At 29.1% G+C, this 19309-nt stretch overlaps 1 protein-coding gene across 8 annotated transcripts in view; it reads right to left on the reverse strand.

The window, feature by feature from the left end:
- Window positions 1-16664, reverse strand: part of LOC119687172 (striatin-3) — a 46467-nt gene extending 29803 nt beyond the window's left edge. For 4 of the 8 annotated variants that reach the window (XM_038101396.1, XM_038101394.1, XM_038101393.1 and 1 more), the window contains exons 1-3: window positions 16575-16664; window positions 16076-16451; window positions 15386-15672 (exon numbers count right to left, since the gene is read on the reverse strand). In XM_038101396.1, coding sequence (XP_037957324.1) covers window positions 15386-15672; window positions 16076-16151 — 363 coding nt within the window. In that variant the 5' untranslated portion in view covers window positions 16152-16451; window positions 16575-16664. Of the gene's footprint in view, window positions 1-15385; window positions 15798-16075; window positions 16452-16574 lie in introns of those variants that run through there. The other 4 variants (XM_038101391.1, XM_038101392.1, XM_038101397.1 and 1 more) reach the window with 4 other exon arrangements.
- Between the last annotated feature and the right edge of the window lie 2645 nt (window positions 16665-19309).

A 19309-nucleotide genomic window follows, 5' to 3' on the forward strand; every position in this document is an offset into this window, starting at 1 on the left:
AATTGATTTTTAAGTCAAATTTATTAAAAGCTGAACTACCGCAACTAAAAACAGTCAATTAATTCAGGATTAGATTTGGCACTATAAAATGCACTTACCATTTGATATTTTTTTCATTTCGTATTAAATAAAATTTGATTAAAAATATTAATAAATTAATACTCAGGCATACGCGCATATATACATTACATCATCTACAACTGCTGCAGTGAGAAAGCAAAGAGTGGAGGAGAAAGTGAAAAATGAGAAAAAAAGCAGAGCGAAAATGATATTACTATCCTTACTATTAAGAATAGTAATATCTTTTAACTGCGAGGTTTCTTTATAACCCCTCTCTACGCCTTGACTGGATTATTGTTTATCACTTTATCAGACTAAGCAATAACTGACCTCAGATCTGCAATCCTTCCCGAGGAGCCTGTAGCCATTCTGAGATGCGATTTCGATAACACGGTGTTAGTAAACCTGTCAGCTTTCGTAAATAATTTCAGGGCTCTATCGTTTGTGTATTTTTTGATCGGATCAATCTTGAGTTCCCTGAGGATGTCATTCATCCTAATGTACCATGGTACCTTGAGAAGAGCCTGGCCTTTTGCAATTTCTAGCTGGCGAATAGTAGGGTTTAAGGTCTTGCTGAAAGCTACACATTCATATAGCAGTGACGGTCGAAATATTTGGTTATATAACAGCTTCCTGTTCTTAGCATTGTTTTATGTTTTCAATGATATATTTAATTTATTTCATTATTATTTCTTAAACAATAATAATAGGCTGTATTTTAAGAAAAGGTTTTTAAATTCAGTTGCACAACAATTTATGCGAAGTAACTTTGCATTTAAACATATCAATAAACATTTATATAGGCAAATAGTTTATATAGCATTTTATCTAAATTTATACATAAAAATGCAATAAAAGTCGGCAAACTATTTATTTGCTTATGCCTTGTAAAGTCGAAATGATGAAAAACAAATATTTGCTGAAATATCACATAGAAAAAAATATTGAGAGTACAAAATGAGAGAAATTGGAAGGCAGTTTCTTATAAATTTGTTTGTTTATTTAAGGCTTATCATTCAGTTTCTCAGTTCATATGAACATAAAATATCATAAGTTTTATTTCACATTCATATGTTATAAACAAACAAATGAAATATTGTAACTTATCACAAGTATCAAACCGGAAACCGCAGATATTTAATATCTGACCACTAATAGTTGCAGCAAAATTAGAAAGCCTAATTAAAACACGAATGAAAAGCTCTAAACGTTAAATTTATTTTTATAGTAAAAATAAGTAAGTTATAATAAATAAGTCCTTTAGGGGGACGTGTTCCAATTCTCAAAGCTTCTTACCTAGTGAAAGAAAGCAGAAGAACTAGCCAATTTAAACAAATGAAAGAATGTTTCTCTTATTTGGTTTCTGGGACATCGATATGTTAAGGGAATTCAAATTTCTGGTGAAGAAACTCTTTGAAAATGGATTCTTACGCGATTGAATGTGGTATTAAAATCAAGTACTTTCATATAATGAATTGAAGATGGAAAACTCATGCGACGTGTAAAACTAGTAAAAGTTTGCAGTCTGTATTCAATCTTATTACGGATAATCACAAATAGTAGACACGTTTCTAGATTGACGACAGTTATTACCGACTTCTGACCTTTAAAGTGCAGGTAACTAAAATGAAAATCCCTGATAATATTTATTGTCACAGCCGCAACAATCTAGAAAAAATGTAATTACAGGGTGGCTAACGAGAATTGCAACAAACTTCGCACCGATCTAGCTGTCAAACCAATAATGACAGAAAGCTCACAATTCATTCATTTGACAATTCATTGTCTTTGTAAACAAGAGTACGAAGACATTTTGAGTTTTGTGTAGTAGAAAAGAAGTTGTGTGTGATGGAGTTCAAACGCGATAGTGCGATTGTTTAATATTTGGCTGAAAAAACGCAAGTGGCTATAGTTTAAGTCCTCCAACACCTAAATGTGAACAAATCATTTGTGTCTCGTACCATAACTTGATACCATGATACTGGTAACGTTGCCCGACGCCCGGGAAGTGAAACAAAGAAAACAGTAACAACACTAGAAATGTTTCGTAAAATAAAGCTGCAATCAAATGACAAAGGAACTGAACGTATCGCAAGAAAGAATGCAACACATTTTGAAAAATGAACTCGGACTAAAGCCATTGAAGTTGAACAAAGTGTATGATCTCACCGATGTACAATAAAAAAGTTAGAGTCGAAAGAGCCAAAGTAATGGTTCGTTTGGCTGAAAGAGGTGAGTTGCCGAATTTGGTTTTTTCCGATAAGTCACCATTTTAAATTGAGCAGTATGTAAACAAGCAAAATGATCGAGTTTACTAGTCAGAGAGGTCAGCTAATAATTTAAATATACAAATGGCGACTAGAAAGCAGGTGCCATCGATGGTGATGATGTGGGCCGCCGTAACGCCGATGGTCACTCTCCGTTCGTGTTCATCGACTGTGGGGTAAAAATAAACACCCAAATCTATCGGTACATTTTTTTAGAGAAAGCACTAAATCGCACACAGCAAGCGACAAGCGTCACAGTGGCCACCGTGTTCACCTGATATAATACCTTTAGATTTTTCTGCCTGTGGTATTTTAAAAAGAAAGGTTGGCAATAAAGAATACTAAAATATCGATCGTAAAATACGGCAAAGCTACTTGCTACCAGCTCGCGATAGCTTTATTGGCCGTTGATAATTCATGCTAAAGTTAGCCATATTGCACCAAAATAAATTAATTTAAAAATTTAGTTTTTTTCGTGTATTTTCATTTATCTTTCATTAAATTTAACAAAAATAAACAAAATAGAGCATTTTACTTTATTGCAATTTTCGTCAATCACCCTGTATTATACATTTTCTCTGTATATGCCTAGCTCTTTGGAAGACAATAGGCTCCTTAGATAAACCCATCTACAATAATCTCAGGAAATAGCGAAGGTAACATTAACGAACTCTAGATGTCAGCTGACTACAGAAAGCAGACCTGGCGTGGTTTGGTAATTTAACAATGAATTACATAAACTGTCAATTTACATATCTATTTAAAATAATTAGGAAAATAATGTATATTATTAATATGTAGTTTTTTTTTTATTAAAATTGAAAAAAAATCAAAAGAGAAATTTTTTGTTTTAGAAGTAAAAAATTGTAAAAAATATATAATTGAAATTCGATCTTTAGACTTCATGCTCTAGAGCAGGGCTGTCCAAATCATGACCCACCGGCCTCATGCGGCACGCGGCTAATATTTGTGCGGGTCGCGACTTATTTCTAATCTACCACAATTAGGCAAATTTTTATTTGTTCTATTTTCGTAACATCACATTATTTTATTTTTATGGTATACAATATAAATGAATTAAAATGTTTTAAATACTTTATGACACTTCACGTTAATTTACATAATTGACTAAGACTTTAGTATACATTTCTTTGTACAACATTATTTTAACATTACATTAAAAATAAAATATTTTTCGTTGGAAATAACTAATGTTAATAATGTTGATAATGATAGAATTGTAAAAGATTAATTAATGAAGGATTAATAAAACTTAATTTGTCATTATCGCCGTATTTTTATTTTTATCAAGATAAATTATGAACGTATGTATTTATTTCTGCGGCCCTCCAATCTAATTAGTAACTTCTATTGGCCCGCGATCTTATATGGCCGGAACAGCCGTGCTGCAGAGTATAGCTTGCAGTCCATTCAGCTATTGTTATCGTTCGATTATCTCGTCTTAATTTTTATACAATATTACGTCGAAAAGTTGACAACATATTATTTCTTGCTTATAATATATTATATTATAAATAAAATTTGATTAAATAAAAAATACAGATTCTTATAGAAATTTGAAAGTGGCTCATGTACGTCAATAATCACAACGTCAATGCAATTGGATATGCTACATTTCAGGGTTTTTCCAGCGATGAAGAAATAAAATCAAATATACAGGATATTTCATTGTAGGTACTTTAACTGCTGGTATATATTAAACAAGCAATTTGATTGAACCATTTTCAAGATTTTGACAGTTTTCAGTGTTTTGACTGAAGATATTTTTCGCCCTTTTTCGCTCTTTTTCGCTTCTTGGACTAAAAAACCTTCTGCTGAAGTTAAAGTATATCGAATTGAAACGCCCTGTATTCATATTTTATAATTCCATAACTATTATTATATTACAAGTGTTAAATACAAATATGCAAATATGTAGATATTATTCTACAATTATAATTCTTTTATATTAATTTTTATTATTTAAGATTTAATTCTTTTATATTTCATGATAAAAACAAATTGAATCCAATTTTAAGTATTTATTCGTGAAGTATCTGATACGAACAAATTCAATATTTACAAGTAAAAATCTCTGCACTTATGCAAAAATGTTATAATTTGCATAGAATTTAATTATATATAAAAATCATATATATAAACATATAAGAATTATAATACAATCTTTGCTTGACCAAAAATGAAAAATAAAAAATAAAAAAATATATGCAATTGTAGCATGAAAATTCAAAACACAAAAATGAATATTATTTTAACATTTAACATTTAAGTAATTAAAAAATATTTCATATATATTTATGATTGCCAAAGCCAAAATACTTTATTTTAAATAGAGTCCAATAAAACACACACAAGCAACGTACCATCCTTCCTTCCTACTACTTGTCCACCTGAGGTCTATATCCTGCCGTTGCGATATTTTCTTTGTGAATATAAAATGAAGTGTATATTCCAGATATGAAATTTGGTTTCAAAATTTTATATGCATTTCAATTAAACATCAAAAGTATAAATTAATCTACCTGCAGGTTCCTATTTGCATTCATGTTGACAATTTGATTTTTAAATGCGAAAGATATTTGGGCGCACGTTCCAAAGAGGAAAATTCTATTAAAAAGAAAAAACTCTACATTGTTTTGAAGTGCTGAAAATATTTAATATTGAATATTATTTTCATGTTTACATTATTAAAATAATTACAATATCTTAACTTCACTTTTTTAAATTTTATCTAATAAACATCGCAAACTACGAGAGAAACAGAACAGCACATTTGTGGAATGAATTATTTTGTATTATTACTTCGAAATAAATATTAATGATAATTCATCCATAAATTAATATTATTATTATATGTTAAGTAAGTAAAATTAGTCAAAATGTACCCCAGATCTCTTTTACAAGCTCCCAAACATTTGACATATTGGACACAGTATTGTTAATGTTGATTTCATTGTTAATGTTCATAACCCAAGTTTTTCATTTACTATTGTGCGGATATTCGAATATCTGCCAATAATGATCAAGCTTGTATTTAGCAAAAAGTTTTATGTCTTCTAGCGAGTGCACATAGCAGCATTATCGAGGATACGGAGCTCTCTATGTAAGTCTGATGACCTGACGTACCAAGACGCTTTTACGATCGTTCTATGAACACATAAAATAAAGATAACTTGAGGTGTTTGAGTTTCTTGAGTTTTAGGAGTCTATTCCGACTTTTCAACACAATATTCTAACAAAATAACTGTCTTTAAAGATAGTCAAACAATTCAAATTCCAGACATAACAATGTAAGTTGTCTCATAAGGAAGATCTATATCAAAATATCAAAATATTGTATAGTGTAATTAGCAAATAAGCAAGTATTATGAAATAACATATATTATTACAACAACCAGAATCTAATTAATCCTATAAAGAACTTTCACAGTCTAATAATGGAAAAAGATGCTCAGAGTAACGAAATTTACTAATATCCGTTTTTGAGTCGCGGCGCACTGTTAATCGGAATCGTACTAAACTCATTTATTGCAGAATGAGAAATGTTTTAATAATATCTATTACACTGAGATATCTGTAAGAAAAACAGATTTTTATTCATATTTTTAATTAGGTATTTAGTCGAATATTCTTATAAAAAAGCATAAATATCATATGGCATATACATAAAATTTTACAGTATCTTACAGCACAAAAGGTTATATTAATGTGAGATATTATTTTCTTAATACCTAATAATATGACTACTTAAAAAATAAATTAAACTAGATTACATTAGAAGAGAATACGTAAAATCATGGTTAAAGAAAGAAGTCAACCGTATTTAAGCGGCACTATTAAATGTGTGGTGTACTAATATTCTAATATTTAACTTCATTAAGCAGTTTTAAAACTAAAGCAAACGAAGTATGGGTTTTTAAAATGCCAAAGGCTTCCCACTATAATTACATGTTGTTGTTGGTACGATACTGCCATTACAATTTTTATTTTGGCAAATTTTATGCAAAATGTGTGCCTATATTAATATTTTTTTTTACCTCCCATTTAATGGTAGTAGCAGGTTGAATACTCGAACGTTACGGCAAGGTTGAGTTAAGGAGTTAAGAGCAGTTCGTTTCGAATCTAAAGCGATTCACATTTGAACTTTAACCACCAAAAGTCAATAATATATTACATAGCAGAAATGTGAAGAAAAAGTGCATTATTAAATGAGCCTAACAGAAGTAAGTAGCTCAATTTTTGTTCCCTTCCTTATTCGCCAATGCAAACCCATCGCGTGACTTTGGCCCTTTTAGATACAGTGGACTGACTGACTGAATATAATGGGGCCAGAGCGGGTCAATCGCTAGAGGTCGATCAGTTTGCAGTAAATTTGTACAAAATAAATTAAATAATTATTTTATTTGTAATAAATACAATATTAGAGTAATATTGTATTAATCATAACATAATATATATATATATATATATATATATATATCTACATTTTTTGTTTATTAATTTTTGAAATTTCCGCATAGCATTCGCATTCGTATTCGCATTTACTTACTTTACTTAGCAGGATTTCCGTTTATAGCAATTAAATTTGGCACAGGCTGATAATGTTGTAATGTTGTAATGTTGTAATGTTGTAAATTTGTTATTTTGGGCAATACATTTTTAATATTTATCTGCTTTGAAATCTTTCTTAAACATTTCGCAGAAGCCCTGGTAAGGGCTCAACTTAAGCTGACTTTTTACCCAAATTCATTATCTGTTCAGCGAGGTAAGAGCAGAACATATTTAACATAACATATGTATGAATAAAGGTAACAAAAACGAAACCCTGAAAATGAAACCATTGCTTTTCCTAAGGGAAGTAAAATTTAAACAATATAAAAGAGAAGGATACATACTTGAGTACACTTTTATACATTCGTACAAATAAACAGATAAACAGACAGACAGCATAAATATTTGCGTATTGTGGCAAAATACACAAAACAAAGTCAAGTGATAAAGTTCGTTCGCTTAATAAAATAGACATAAAATGATTCGGTACGTGAATGAGTTGCGTCGTTTGAGTTTTGGAATCGAGTGCCGTTCAGTGAAGACTTCCATTCATATTTTCATGAGCCCACTAAATAATGATACTTCAGCAAGCAGAAGGGGAAAAATGGCACACAGCAAGTCAGTTAAGTCAGTCAAGTCAGTCAAGTCAGCAGAAATAAGAAACTCATCAAATGGCATTTCATGTGTTATATCATTAATGGGTTTGGGTACTTTAATTATGCCGTTGATACACAAATTCCCTTTCTCACTTGGGTTTTGTTATGTATGAAGTAACATAAACAAAAACAATTCACAGAAAAATAAGAATTAAAATGTTGCAAAATAAGGGAAAACTAACACGTAAACAAAGGAAAAATGCGCATGATGATTATCGAATTACCACGCCTACTATAAATACGTATTTGGGTTTAATACAAAAAAAAAAAATACAGAAAAGCTGAACTCATTATTTTTTTATAAATATTAGCTTAAAGTGCAATTGACAACTACAACTACTACACAGACTACTACACAGGTGAAAAAACCAAAATTTGTCTTATGGAATGTCCATCCAAGGTTATTTAAAGTGACTTGATGATAATACAAATATTTCCAGTTTTTTAAAATGAAAATTTCTCAATAAACTAAATCCAATTAGTAGCCATTCAACTCTTTGGACCGGAGTCATATTGTGGATTAAGTTGGTCTACAACTAGGTTTCTGATTGATAAATGGTTTTCAGCCGAGAGAAGTTGCTACTGGCGCAACATTCCAGACAACCGTCAGGCTTAAGAGCTGATTCGTTCCTAGTATCCAAGGTATGGGAAGGTGTCCTTCTTCAGCAGAAAGAGTTGAGGTTGCTGATGGGATATTTGACGGGTCACCATGGACTGCGTTATCACCTTAACAAAATGGGTCTGTCCGAAGAGATAGAATTTCAACTCTGCTTAAAAGCAGACGAGACTTCCAGTCACATTCTCTGTGACTGCTCAGCCTTGATCTGGGCCAGGAGGAAGTCACTATGTCGAGAATTACTCTCACATTCTGACATTAGGAGGTCCTCAACGGCAGACTTTCTGGCTTACATTCGGAACGCGGAATGTCTTCTGTTCGGTTAGAGTATGTTGCAGCATAAAAGATCACTCATGGTTGCAGTGCTTCGCTCTGTTGGGAGCTTGTACTCTGTTTATTTCTATTCTAATAGCTTCGCTTTTCAGCGAACACATATGTATGATATTTTTTTTCGTTTATTTTTATTAAAAGATAAACTACAGCTCAAAAAAAAATCTATTGCGCTATCGCTGGAGAGAATCTACTAAGCTAAATTAAAGCGATTGATAAACTGAATAATATATTTTTGCTTAAGATTTTAGACCACATTCGGTTCAATGAAAGCTGTATGGAGGTAATGGACTAGTTTTCTAGCAATGTTAGGAGAGGAACAAATGAGATGTTTGCACTGCATTTCGTTGAATCTATTCGCGTGGGTTAAAAGGTCATAGTTAACATAAGCATCTCCAGTGCACAAACCAATTCTTAGATTGCCGCCTTATGTCTTTGACATTGATTCAAGCACTCGCAAACATTTTAGCTTTGATGTTTCGTAGTAGTATTAAAGACTGAGAAGTGAATAAACTTGAAAAAAGATTTTAGTTCTATTGAGCCAATGAGGTACCCTCATTCGTAAACTTTTTAGCTTTTTCGTTATGTTCGAATCCTTTATATTCAATTATCTAAACTTTATGATACTTTGTTCATAATTAACCAGAGTTCGTATTTGAGTACTCATGAGCAGTTCTTTTCGGCTCATTTTGCTCACGGCTCATGAACAGGCAAGAAACTCTTTTCATACGATGGCTCACGATTACGAACGAGTCCAATTGCAGACTTACACTCGTGAGCAAGAGTCGCCTTTAAGTTATAAATTTGCTCACGCTCGTGACCAAGAGTGCGAGCTGAGGTTCATGAGACCTAATGTGCTGCTTACAAGAAGGATGGAATATTAAAAATATATGGCATTGTTGTTGTTTTCATTAAAAAATTTGGCACGTGTCACTATTTATTTGAATTTTGCGATTTTACTTAATTAATCGTTTTATATTAATTCAAGAGTTTTAAACTATATTATATATGTTTCGGAAAACTTGCTTACAATGCGAAAAACAATGTGTTATTAAAGGCAGTTTTTGTTTTTTTTAATATTTTAAACTTTTATTTCAAACGTTATGTTTGTGTATCTCTACACGTATTATTCTTTCATTACATTATTATATATTTTCACATAGCAAGTAACGTATATAAAAATAAATAAAGCAAATAAACTAATAAATCGCTTTTTATTGAACAGTTGAGCTCGTGAGCTTTCGGCTCGTGAGACCTCATGAGCAGCTTTTCAATATAAGCAAATTGAAGGCTCACGCTGGTGAGCAGCTCTTTAATATGAGCCAATTTTGGCTCACGCTCATTAGACAATTTTGGGCTCACTTAATAATTGGCTCTTGGTCATGTATGAGTGAGCAAATACGAACCTTTTAATTAACCTGGATATAAAACTCTAATACCTTCGAACCAACTTAGCTTTAATGGCTCAAGATTGGAGAGATTTTATAACTGTATGACTATAAGAATATATAACAATGCCGACACTTTAATACTAACTTTTTAGGCATTCAGGTATAGAAATCATATCTATCTTACTTTAACAATAGTTTTAGTTTGCTAATATGAAATATGTTTATTTAGAAAGGCTTTAATGTAATTATAATCCATGGTAGAACATTAGTAAATACTAACCACTTGAAATTGCTGTTTAATAATCTAATCCAAATTCACTGACTTGTTAATTTGCTACGTCAATTAAACGCCCAACTTATTAGTAATGACTGTTAAATACTAATAGACTAAAATAATAACAGCATACAATATTACGAGACACGCCTATTTTTTAAGACACGACTGACTCATTTGAAAGATTCTGCAAGCAGAATTTTAAATTTAGATATGTCATTAAATTGAGGGTATGTTATGCAGAAAGTTCAAGCATTAATTAAGTAAATATCTGGGGGAAAATATCTGAGGTCAACAGGATACATCAAGCCCACTGATGATGAATAGTTAAAAATTCTTGAAACAGCGTTGTATGGTCAGCCAAAATTCAATAAATTAACTACATTTTTGTGTTTATTCTTTCTTTCTTTGCTATTCGAAACCCTCGAAATTATCTTGTTATAAAAAATAAAATTTCTTATAATATATTTACGAACAGAAACAAAATTTCAATTATTTAGTATTAAAAATGACGAAAAAAACTTATTACTTATTATTATTAAAATTACTTATTAGAAATTATTAATTAAAATTAAATTGATATAAAAAAACATACTAAACATGTTGCATTTACTAGTCACACCTATTTTTAGATACATATAGGTATGTAATCTTGCTTTGTAATGATAAGCTACTTTATAATGATACGTAATCTAACGATAAATCTTTTAACTTTTGTTTTTGATTTATTTTTAAAGTGTCAGATGGTCTTTTAGTTATGTACGAAAAATATTAATGTAATTGTCAATGGTAAATATATAACATATGACCATACATAAGAAAAAGATATATGTATATATATATATCATAACAAAACTTTTTGATTGTCATAACTACTATTAAAAACCTGTTACCATACTTTTTATAGTTGAACAGATTATATTGGAAGTATCATGAATAATTTGAAGCAATTCTGAAACATCTGTACAACTGTTGTCTCATAAAGACACAACAAATACGCTGGGCAGGCTATATAAACGAAATGACTGTTAACTGATATTTCAAAATTGTATGTCACGTTCGTCACGATCTAAAAATGAAAATAATCTATACCTATTGATAATCTGTGGGCTTATGCTCCACTGAAATATGAGGATAAGAAAGGGTTTATAATCTCAAGAGCAAAACAAAAGACATTTTTAAGCATAACATATACTCTTTTTGTCTTCTACACTAATAGAAACAAAAATTCTTGGGGTTCCAAAATTGTTCCCACAAAATGAAGAGTAGTTTCTAGAAATATGTATTTGCTGTAAAGCCAACCATCTATTGCTAATTACATACGTTAGTAACGTAGATCTTTTATTAAGGAAATATCAAAATAACATAACATTTGAACAAAAAAAAGTGAGTTTTTGGAATTTAGGTTCCCATTTGGAATAGAACACTGCGACTATCAGTTATTTTATACTTCAGTTAACTTAAGCAATGAATCAATTAAACTTGAACAAATAATTCGGTTTGAAAGAAAGTAATTGTACAATGATCTCATTATATTTACATCTAATAATTAAATACAAATAAATACAAAAAAAGTCCACACAACACACAATCTACACAATCATATTTAATAATTTTAAATGCAAAATTCAAAATAATAGATATTGTATTATAAAATAAATTCAGTATTTAGAAAACGTTGCAATATTTTATTTTACATTTTATATAAAATCCATAAATATATATTATTTTACATTTAATGAAAATCACAATTATGCAATTTATCCAACTATAACGACTCTATAAAAACCAAATGTCCTTTATGATGAATGTCAATTTTATTTTCAAACAATCTATTCTATAGTATGTCATATGCATTAAATATGAGCACAAATAGTACATCATTTGTATTATCTGCACTCATTTTAATTAGAGCAGAACAACTGTTGCATATCAAGAAATAAAATGTTGCTGCATGTAAATTAATTTTAAAGGAATTGCAAAAAAATAATTGCTATTCTATGGAAATTACAATCCACAAATTGTTTGTTTATATTGCAATTATCAAATAAACATGCACATAACACATTAATTACACAAACGGATCTATGAAATTCTTTACATAAAATATGCAATATCTTTATAGCTAAAACGCTTCGCTCATAGTTTATTTGTAATCTTTAGAAATGTAAAAATTGCTCAAGCAGAAAGGATGCATTTTATAGAAATTCTTTTGATCTGAATATTGCAAATTCCTCCAAAACAATTACACATTTTATTAGTTTGTTTGGGAAATGCAATAATTTGCAGTGTTTATAAATATAAAATTATTTCTTTCAAATTTTTTAGTTACTTTTTTATTAATAGGTTGGTTAGAGTGGAAAAAGTCTGATACTAGTCGCCAATTTAGATATAAATTTAAGTTAAGTTGAAAAGATATCAATTTTTTTCTACTCACAGTATCATTAACCAGATCATTCATATACTCAAGTGAATAGAAACAAGAAATAAACAGAAGAACATTAAATTGTATCTCATGATAATTAAACCTAAGTTTCAGAAGTTTATTCAGGTCTACGGCCCGAAGCCACAGGTCTATTCCAACGACGACGTATATTCACGTTCTAATGCACATACCAATTTCAGTCCAATTGAACTTTAAGTCCGTCCCATTGAAGTAGCTAAATCCACACATTCTTAATCCACTCTTGATCCCAAAAAATAACTTTCTATTTTACACTAACTTCACCCAACCATATTCTAACCTACCATATGTATACATATTTGTTATTTCTTTCATTTTATCTGGCATATGGATCTCCACAGGTTATCATAACAATTACCAATCATCAGCCGCTCACACTCTCAAGTGAACCACAACATAATCGAAATTATATTTTAAAGCACCTGCTGGTATTGCATTGAAGAAAGGCTTTAAATGCGAAATAGTATCACCAAACTGTAATGAGAAAATTAATATAGAATACTCGTACAATTGAATGTCTAATATAATTTTATAAGAATAAAAGATAAAATTTTATTCTAAAGTACCGTTGAGTGTCTCAATTCGCAGTGAATTCCCAGTGAATTCGCAGAATCATAGGTAAATAGATAGATGTGATTGACTACGATTGACAATATATAGGCAAGGCCTTAAGTGACTCTTTTCATCGTACAATCATAGAATAAGCATAAGTAGATAGATGCAGTGAAATAATTAATTAATTAATTATTAATAATTAATTAGTGATTAATACTATTGGTTATTCTATAACAACTCGACCTTATAGTTATTAATAGACCAGTAAATTCCGTCACTTTTAAATCTCAGTAATACTATAACATTTTATTGTTTATTTTTTATTTGTTTATGAAACTAATCACGGCACATTTAATCAGATTTAACACATGTAATAATCTAATAATCTAAATTATAAAGTAATAAAAAGTTTTAAAAAAGTGTATGAAAATCTCTAAAATTGTACAATATAGACCAGTCTCTCTGGACAATTAAAATATTCAATGTGCTTTGCGAAGATCGACAATATCTTCTCAAAAAATAAAATCGTCTTAGGCGAAAATACAATATATAACCAGCAGCTATCCGCAGGTCACCAATTTAGAAACCCTGATATAGGCCATACTATAATATCTCTCGTTATATATGAGACGACTATTTTATATATAACAAAACTTATCACTTAGCGAACTTTAAAATAGAAATTTACAAGAGGGCAATATTTTTTTGCAACGATTTATTATAGCTTATTACAGTATACAATGATAAAAATATTACAAAAATACATTTGTTTGAATAAAAATCAACAAAGAAAATTATGATTAGCAACCTTTTAAAGAAAAAATTTCAATACTTTCACTGTTTGCAATGAAAAAAAAAATATATATTATGAACGCAGTAAAACGTGCTCAGAAAGCTGCAATAAAACTTTTTAACAAAATGAACAAAAGTAAAAAATATTTGTGTATATAACTTGATATATTCGTACGTAATATATATTGCAAATATTTACATAATAGTAAACATCGTAAAACTGTTGAGGTTTGGGGAGTAATATTCAGCTGATTTAAGTTGAAAGCAACACAAATGAAAATACTAAAATTAGTTATCTTCATGAATTTGCTCTATTCAATATTTAAATAATGCAATAAACTGATTCTATCTATAAAAACAAAATAAGTTGAAGCCTATACAGGGAACAACAACGTACAGTAAGGATTCATTTATGATCTCGCTGCAAATCGATCGTGATAGGAATCTATAAGACCTTCTGGCCCCCACACTATTATTTGAAAAATGTAACATATATATGTTATAAGTACAATAGTACACTGTCACCAACTAAATCTGTTCTGTTAATGTCCGACTATATAATATATTTATATATAGAAAACTTGAACTTTGAATTGAATTTATTTATAAGAGGTTTTCATCCTGAAGTGTCATTTTCATCTGTACTTCTTTTTAAACTAAATGACTACTCACAACAAATGAAGTTATCCTTCTTATTTTATTTTAAAACAAACGCAAATATAGTAGTTTATCGAGTCATTCTTAAAATGAGCAAGTTGATGACCTATTACCTATTCAGAGTAACTTTTATTGGTATGTATGATTTAAAGAGCTGCGAACGAAGACATCTAAGAATAAGATGACCAATAAAAATATAGTTTGAGCTTATAATTTATTCAGGATATATTTTTAAGAGTGAAATTAGTGTTTTATAAATGTTTAAATTCTTGATAAATTCTTATTGTTAAGCAAAAACGTTCGTTAAATAAATCGAAACCAAGGAAGAGTACCAATAAAATGTAAGGCAATTAAATACACATAAAAATGTTAAAAATTTGATAAAATTATTTTATTGATATTTAGAATTCATGTTAACTAGTGTTATTTTAGAATTCTAAACTCAATAAACGCATCTTAGAAACAACCAATACTAGCATAAGAATAAAAATTCTATTTGAATTAAACTGAAATCATCTCTCCAGACTGACAACTCTAACATAGGAGAAATTTAGTTTCATTGGAAAATCACTTCTCTGAATTAATTTCAAATTTAAATTTTAGGTTGTGTAAGGCAACTCCGAGTGCCTTTTATTAAAAACAGTAATAAATAACTACAACTTCTATATACATAATATGAAATAAATAATAAGAAACCAACTCTTTTATTTGAGAAGTTCATATTTTTGCGTTACAGTAATAAACTACTCACCTGTAATTCCGCTCTATCTACATCCCACTGTGATCTTTCCAATTCAAATCTTGACCACTCATGTTGAATGAAATGCAAAATTCCTGGAATTGTATATTGTGGTGTAGTCTGTTGATTGTTTGGTCCACCGGGTCCACCGTTACCATCATCAGCTCCATTACTTCCAGTTCCAACGCCCCCAACACCTGTAGCGTTATTGGCACCACCACCTAAGCCACCAACACCAACGACACCGACACCGCTGCCAGTACCGCCTACTGGCTTATTATTAATGCCAGTGGTGGCTCCTGAATTAGTGCCCATTTGTTAAAATTTTGATATAATTACGTTGGTTGTAATAATGTTGCAGTGTATATATTAACGTGTCGTTTTTTTAGTTTCCAATTCGATTTAAAAATTTTTTGTTTTTTGTTTTGTATTTTATATAATAACGTTATATTTTCTAAATAAACTCTTATAAAAATATCAATCGACTAAATTACACAAACACGATCGAAATGGTAAACACTTAGTAAACTTAGTATTATTGCTTATGTTGTGAGGTTAAAATTGTTATTCCTGCCGTTAAAAATATTTTGATAATTATATTTATTATTTATCTAGTTGTATTCCTATAATTAAAATTATATGATTTTGTTTGTTATTTACTGTGTATGCGTGATTAAGTAAATAAAACTTTTTCTTAAGTACCTTTGTGACCACCGCAATTTTTAGTCAAGTTGCGCAAGTAATTAAAATTACGTTTATTTCTTATACAAAAAGACATTGACCGGCTTGAAAGCGCCTTGGAAATATTTTACTCCTTGTTTCGCACGTTCACTCAACTCAACAAAAAAAATTAGGCTTAGGAGTGTTCCAAATAGGACGCAAAGCAACCACACCGAACTATACAGTTTAGCACAATTTGAAAATGATTTAATTTATTTTACTGTTTCTTTTTCATTATAATTTAAATAGATAAAACCAATTTATGATTTCAATTTATTTTATATATTAGTTTACATATTTCCAATTGTCTCAGTGACCACAAAATGTGACAGTTCAGTCGTCGAAAAATTCTTTGACTCTGAAGTGTACAATTCAGTTTTTGCACGACGTGTGTAGTAAAGAAAAAAACGAATTGTGAATGAAAGCAGAATGGACAAAATAAAAAATACGCAAAAATTTAAGAGTTGCCAATTAAACATACCACAATATTCTGATCCAAAATGTCCAAAAAGGCTATAACTTCACATAAATTTATGTAACTTAAATTTTTTCAATCAACTTCCTTTCAATAAAAAATATAATTAAGATATGAATTATTTGAATTTTTTGATATTATTATAAGATATTAAAGTATTTTTAAAAATAAACAGCATCCTTGTGAAATTTCAGTTTATTTAACCTTAAGCTATGTTACTATTTGAACATAGCAAATTTAGAATTATATTATACTATTATCTATCATTAAAATGTATATTTATATTTAGATAACATATGGTTATTATCACCATCATCGTATTAGATCTTTGCAGAATCACTAAATTCACAATTTTGATTTGAAAATAAAAAAGTATTATAAAACATGTTTCCATTAACATAAGAAATCAGTAAATACAATCCTTATAAGAAGCTTTTTTTGGTAGAAACGTCTGTACTTTTAACATTAAACATTATAATATTTTATATTACTATATAACTTTCCGGATGCAAAACTCCTCACACTGTCACTGGAAGAAGTTTATTCATACGTAAATCAAAACCACTATATCACTAATAAAGATAGAAGTAATAAAACAATAATAATCTATCATCGTTGCTATTTCTGAAAATAATAAAAATTTCTTTACACTACAGATATTGTAGGAAAATTAACATATTACACACCTTATATATAAAACAATGGTAACTCTAATTAAAGTGCATGTTACAATACAAACACAAAGTATACTATACTTTTGCACTCTCACTTGAGCAAAGCAGACAGCTAAAATAAATAAAATAAACTGCACTGATGTCAGCTCTTCCCCATGTATTACAACCTGAGTTTGTGAATGAGCAAATTTGACGAATGTGTTAGGTAGTATGCATAAATATAGCATTATACAAGTGTTGCCAATTTAACAAAATTTGTTGATTTTGCAAATGGGACGGTCATAAGAAAATGGAAAACTTTAACTATTTAAATGTATACAAAAACAAACAGAATAAAAAAACACGGCCAAATGTAATTTGAAGTTCGTTGAGCTTTCAACTGCACGTTGCTTTAGTTGACGTTTATTGTTAGGCGATGTAGCTTAGTAGCTGTTGATAAATCAAAGAAATCAATTTCACTTCGTTAACATATCGTTTATTTCTTGTACGTCTTTTTTTCTTTCTTTCAACAATTTCGACAAATAAATGTACAAAAGCAAACAGCATGAAATAGGTTCTCACATTGGTTGCAATAAGTATTAGTCTATTTTTTTTATTATTATTATTGGATTAAATGCACAATTTTAACTGAATTTTTATTTACGTGCACATCTTGACATTTGAATTGCAGTTTTACACATTTCGTAATATTTCGTTTAAACTATTTGCACAACAGAGTGCAATACAACAAATATAAATTTTCAATCAAAAACTTCATTTCATTATCATGTAAATTTTGTTTCTTTTTGTATTCTTTTCTCTTTTTCACCATATTCGATTTAATTAATTTTTTTTCTTGTTCGGAAGTAAAATTCCAATTCCCTTTCTAACTTTTCCTTTATATTATCCCGTCTTATTTTTTACTCGCTCTTTTTTTAACATTTTTGTATAAGCGCTATAATTTTTATTTAAATAAATAAAAATAATTTAAGCATTTTATTTTATATACAACACTATACGTCTTTACAGTTGTTTTGTTTATTTACTTTTTAATAAAAAATAAGCATCGCTTAACCTTTCAATGTAGAAAATCTTACACTTCCATCACGAATCTTTTCGTTAAAGCGAACAATAAAAAAGCATTTTAGTCTATTTTTGCTTTAGTTTTCTATTAGCTAAACAGAGAAAAAAATATTTTCAGCATTTCGTTGTATTGCGAGGGTGTGTGTGAAATGCTGTGTGCAACTGAAAAAATGGCGTAAATTGAACGAATATACACAGGGTTAGTTTTAGTACTAATTTGAATAAAAAGTAGTAGATTTCGTAAAACATTGGTGCAGGCTTTTTTTAATTTATTTTTGCTATTTTCAGTAAACGATATTTAATATTACGTCCTTATAGATTAATAAAAAAAGTAGAAAAAAGTGGTCTACTAATTTTTCGTTTGAATAAATTTCAGTTTGTCATTTATATTAATATATTAGTATTGTGATTAGCATAAGTTATTAAAATTGTTTTAAATTTCAATATTAATTAGGTAATGTTGGGATGGCAATCTTAAAAACTTACAATCTACTGATTTTAATATCAAAATTATAGAACATACATGTATAAAATCGCAAAACTCTATGTTTTTATTCAATGAACTCTTGTTTACAAAGTTTTCTTTAACAACTTTTTAATTATATACCTAATAACATAATACATTTTTACCTATATAAAATGCACGATAACTTTATATTAAAATCTTAATATATTTAATTTTATGCCAATAGCTATATTTACAGTAATAAATATAATCATTTCTAATACTGGATTCACACTAAAGTTTTATTTGTAATTTTATCTGTAAAAAAGGTTCATTTTGCATTGAATGTATCAACAATGGACAGCTAAAATTACAAACAAAACTTCTGTAAACCCAGTATAATACTTGCTTAACACGGCTTATATGAATGTAAAAATGTGCAATTTGCAAAAGCGAGCTATTAGAATAAATTATTATTTCAAAATATCTGATCTATATAGTTTTATAATTATTAATTGCATAGTAATCATATGTATAATATTTGAATCAATTTGCACTTA

The sequence above is a fragment of the Teleopsis dalmanni genome, chromosome X (assembly GCF_002237135.1).
Source record: "Teleopsis dalmanni isolate 2A chromosome X, ASM223713v2, whole genome shotgun sequence".
Lineage (NCBI taxonomy): Eukaryota > Metazoa > Arthropoda > Insecta > Diptera > Diopsidae > Teleopsis > Teleopsis dalmanni.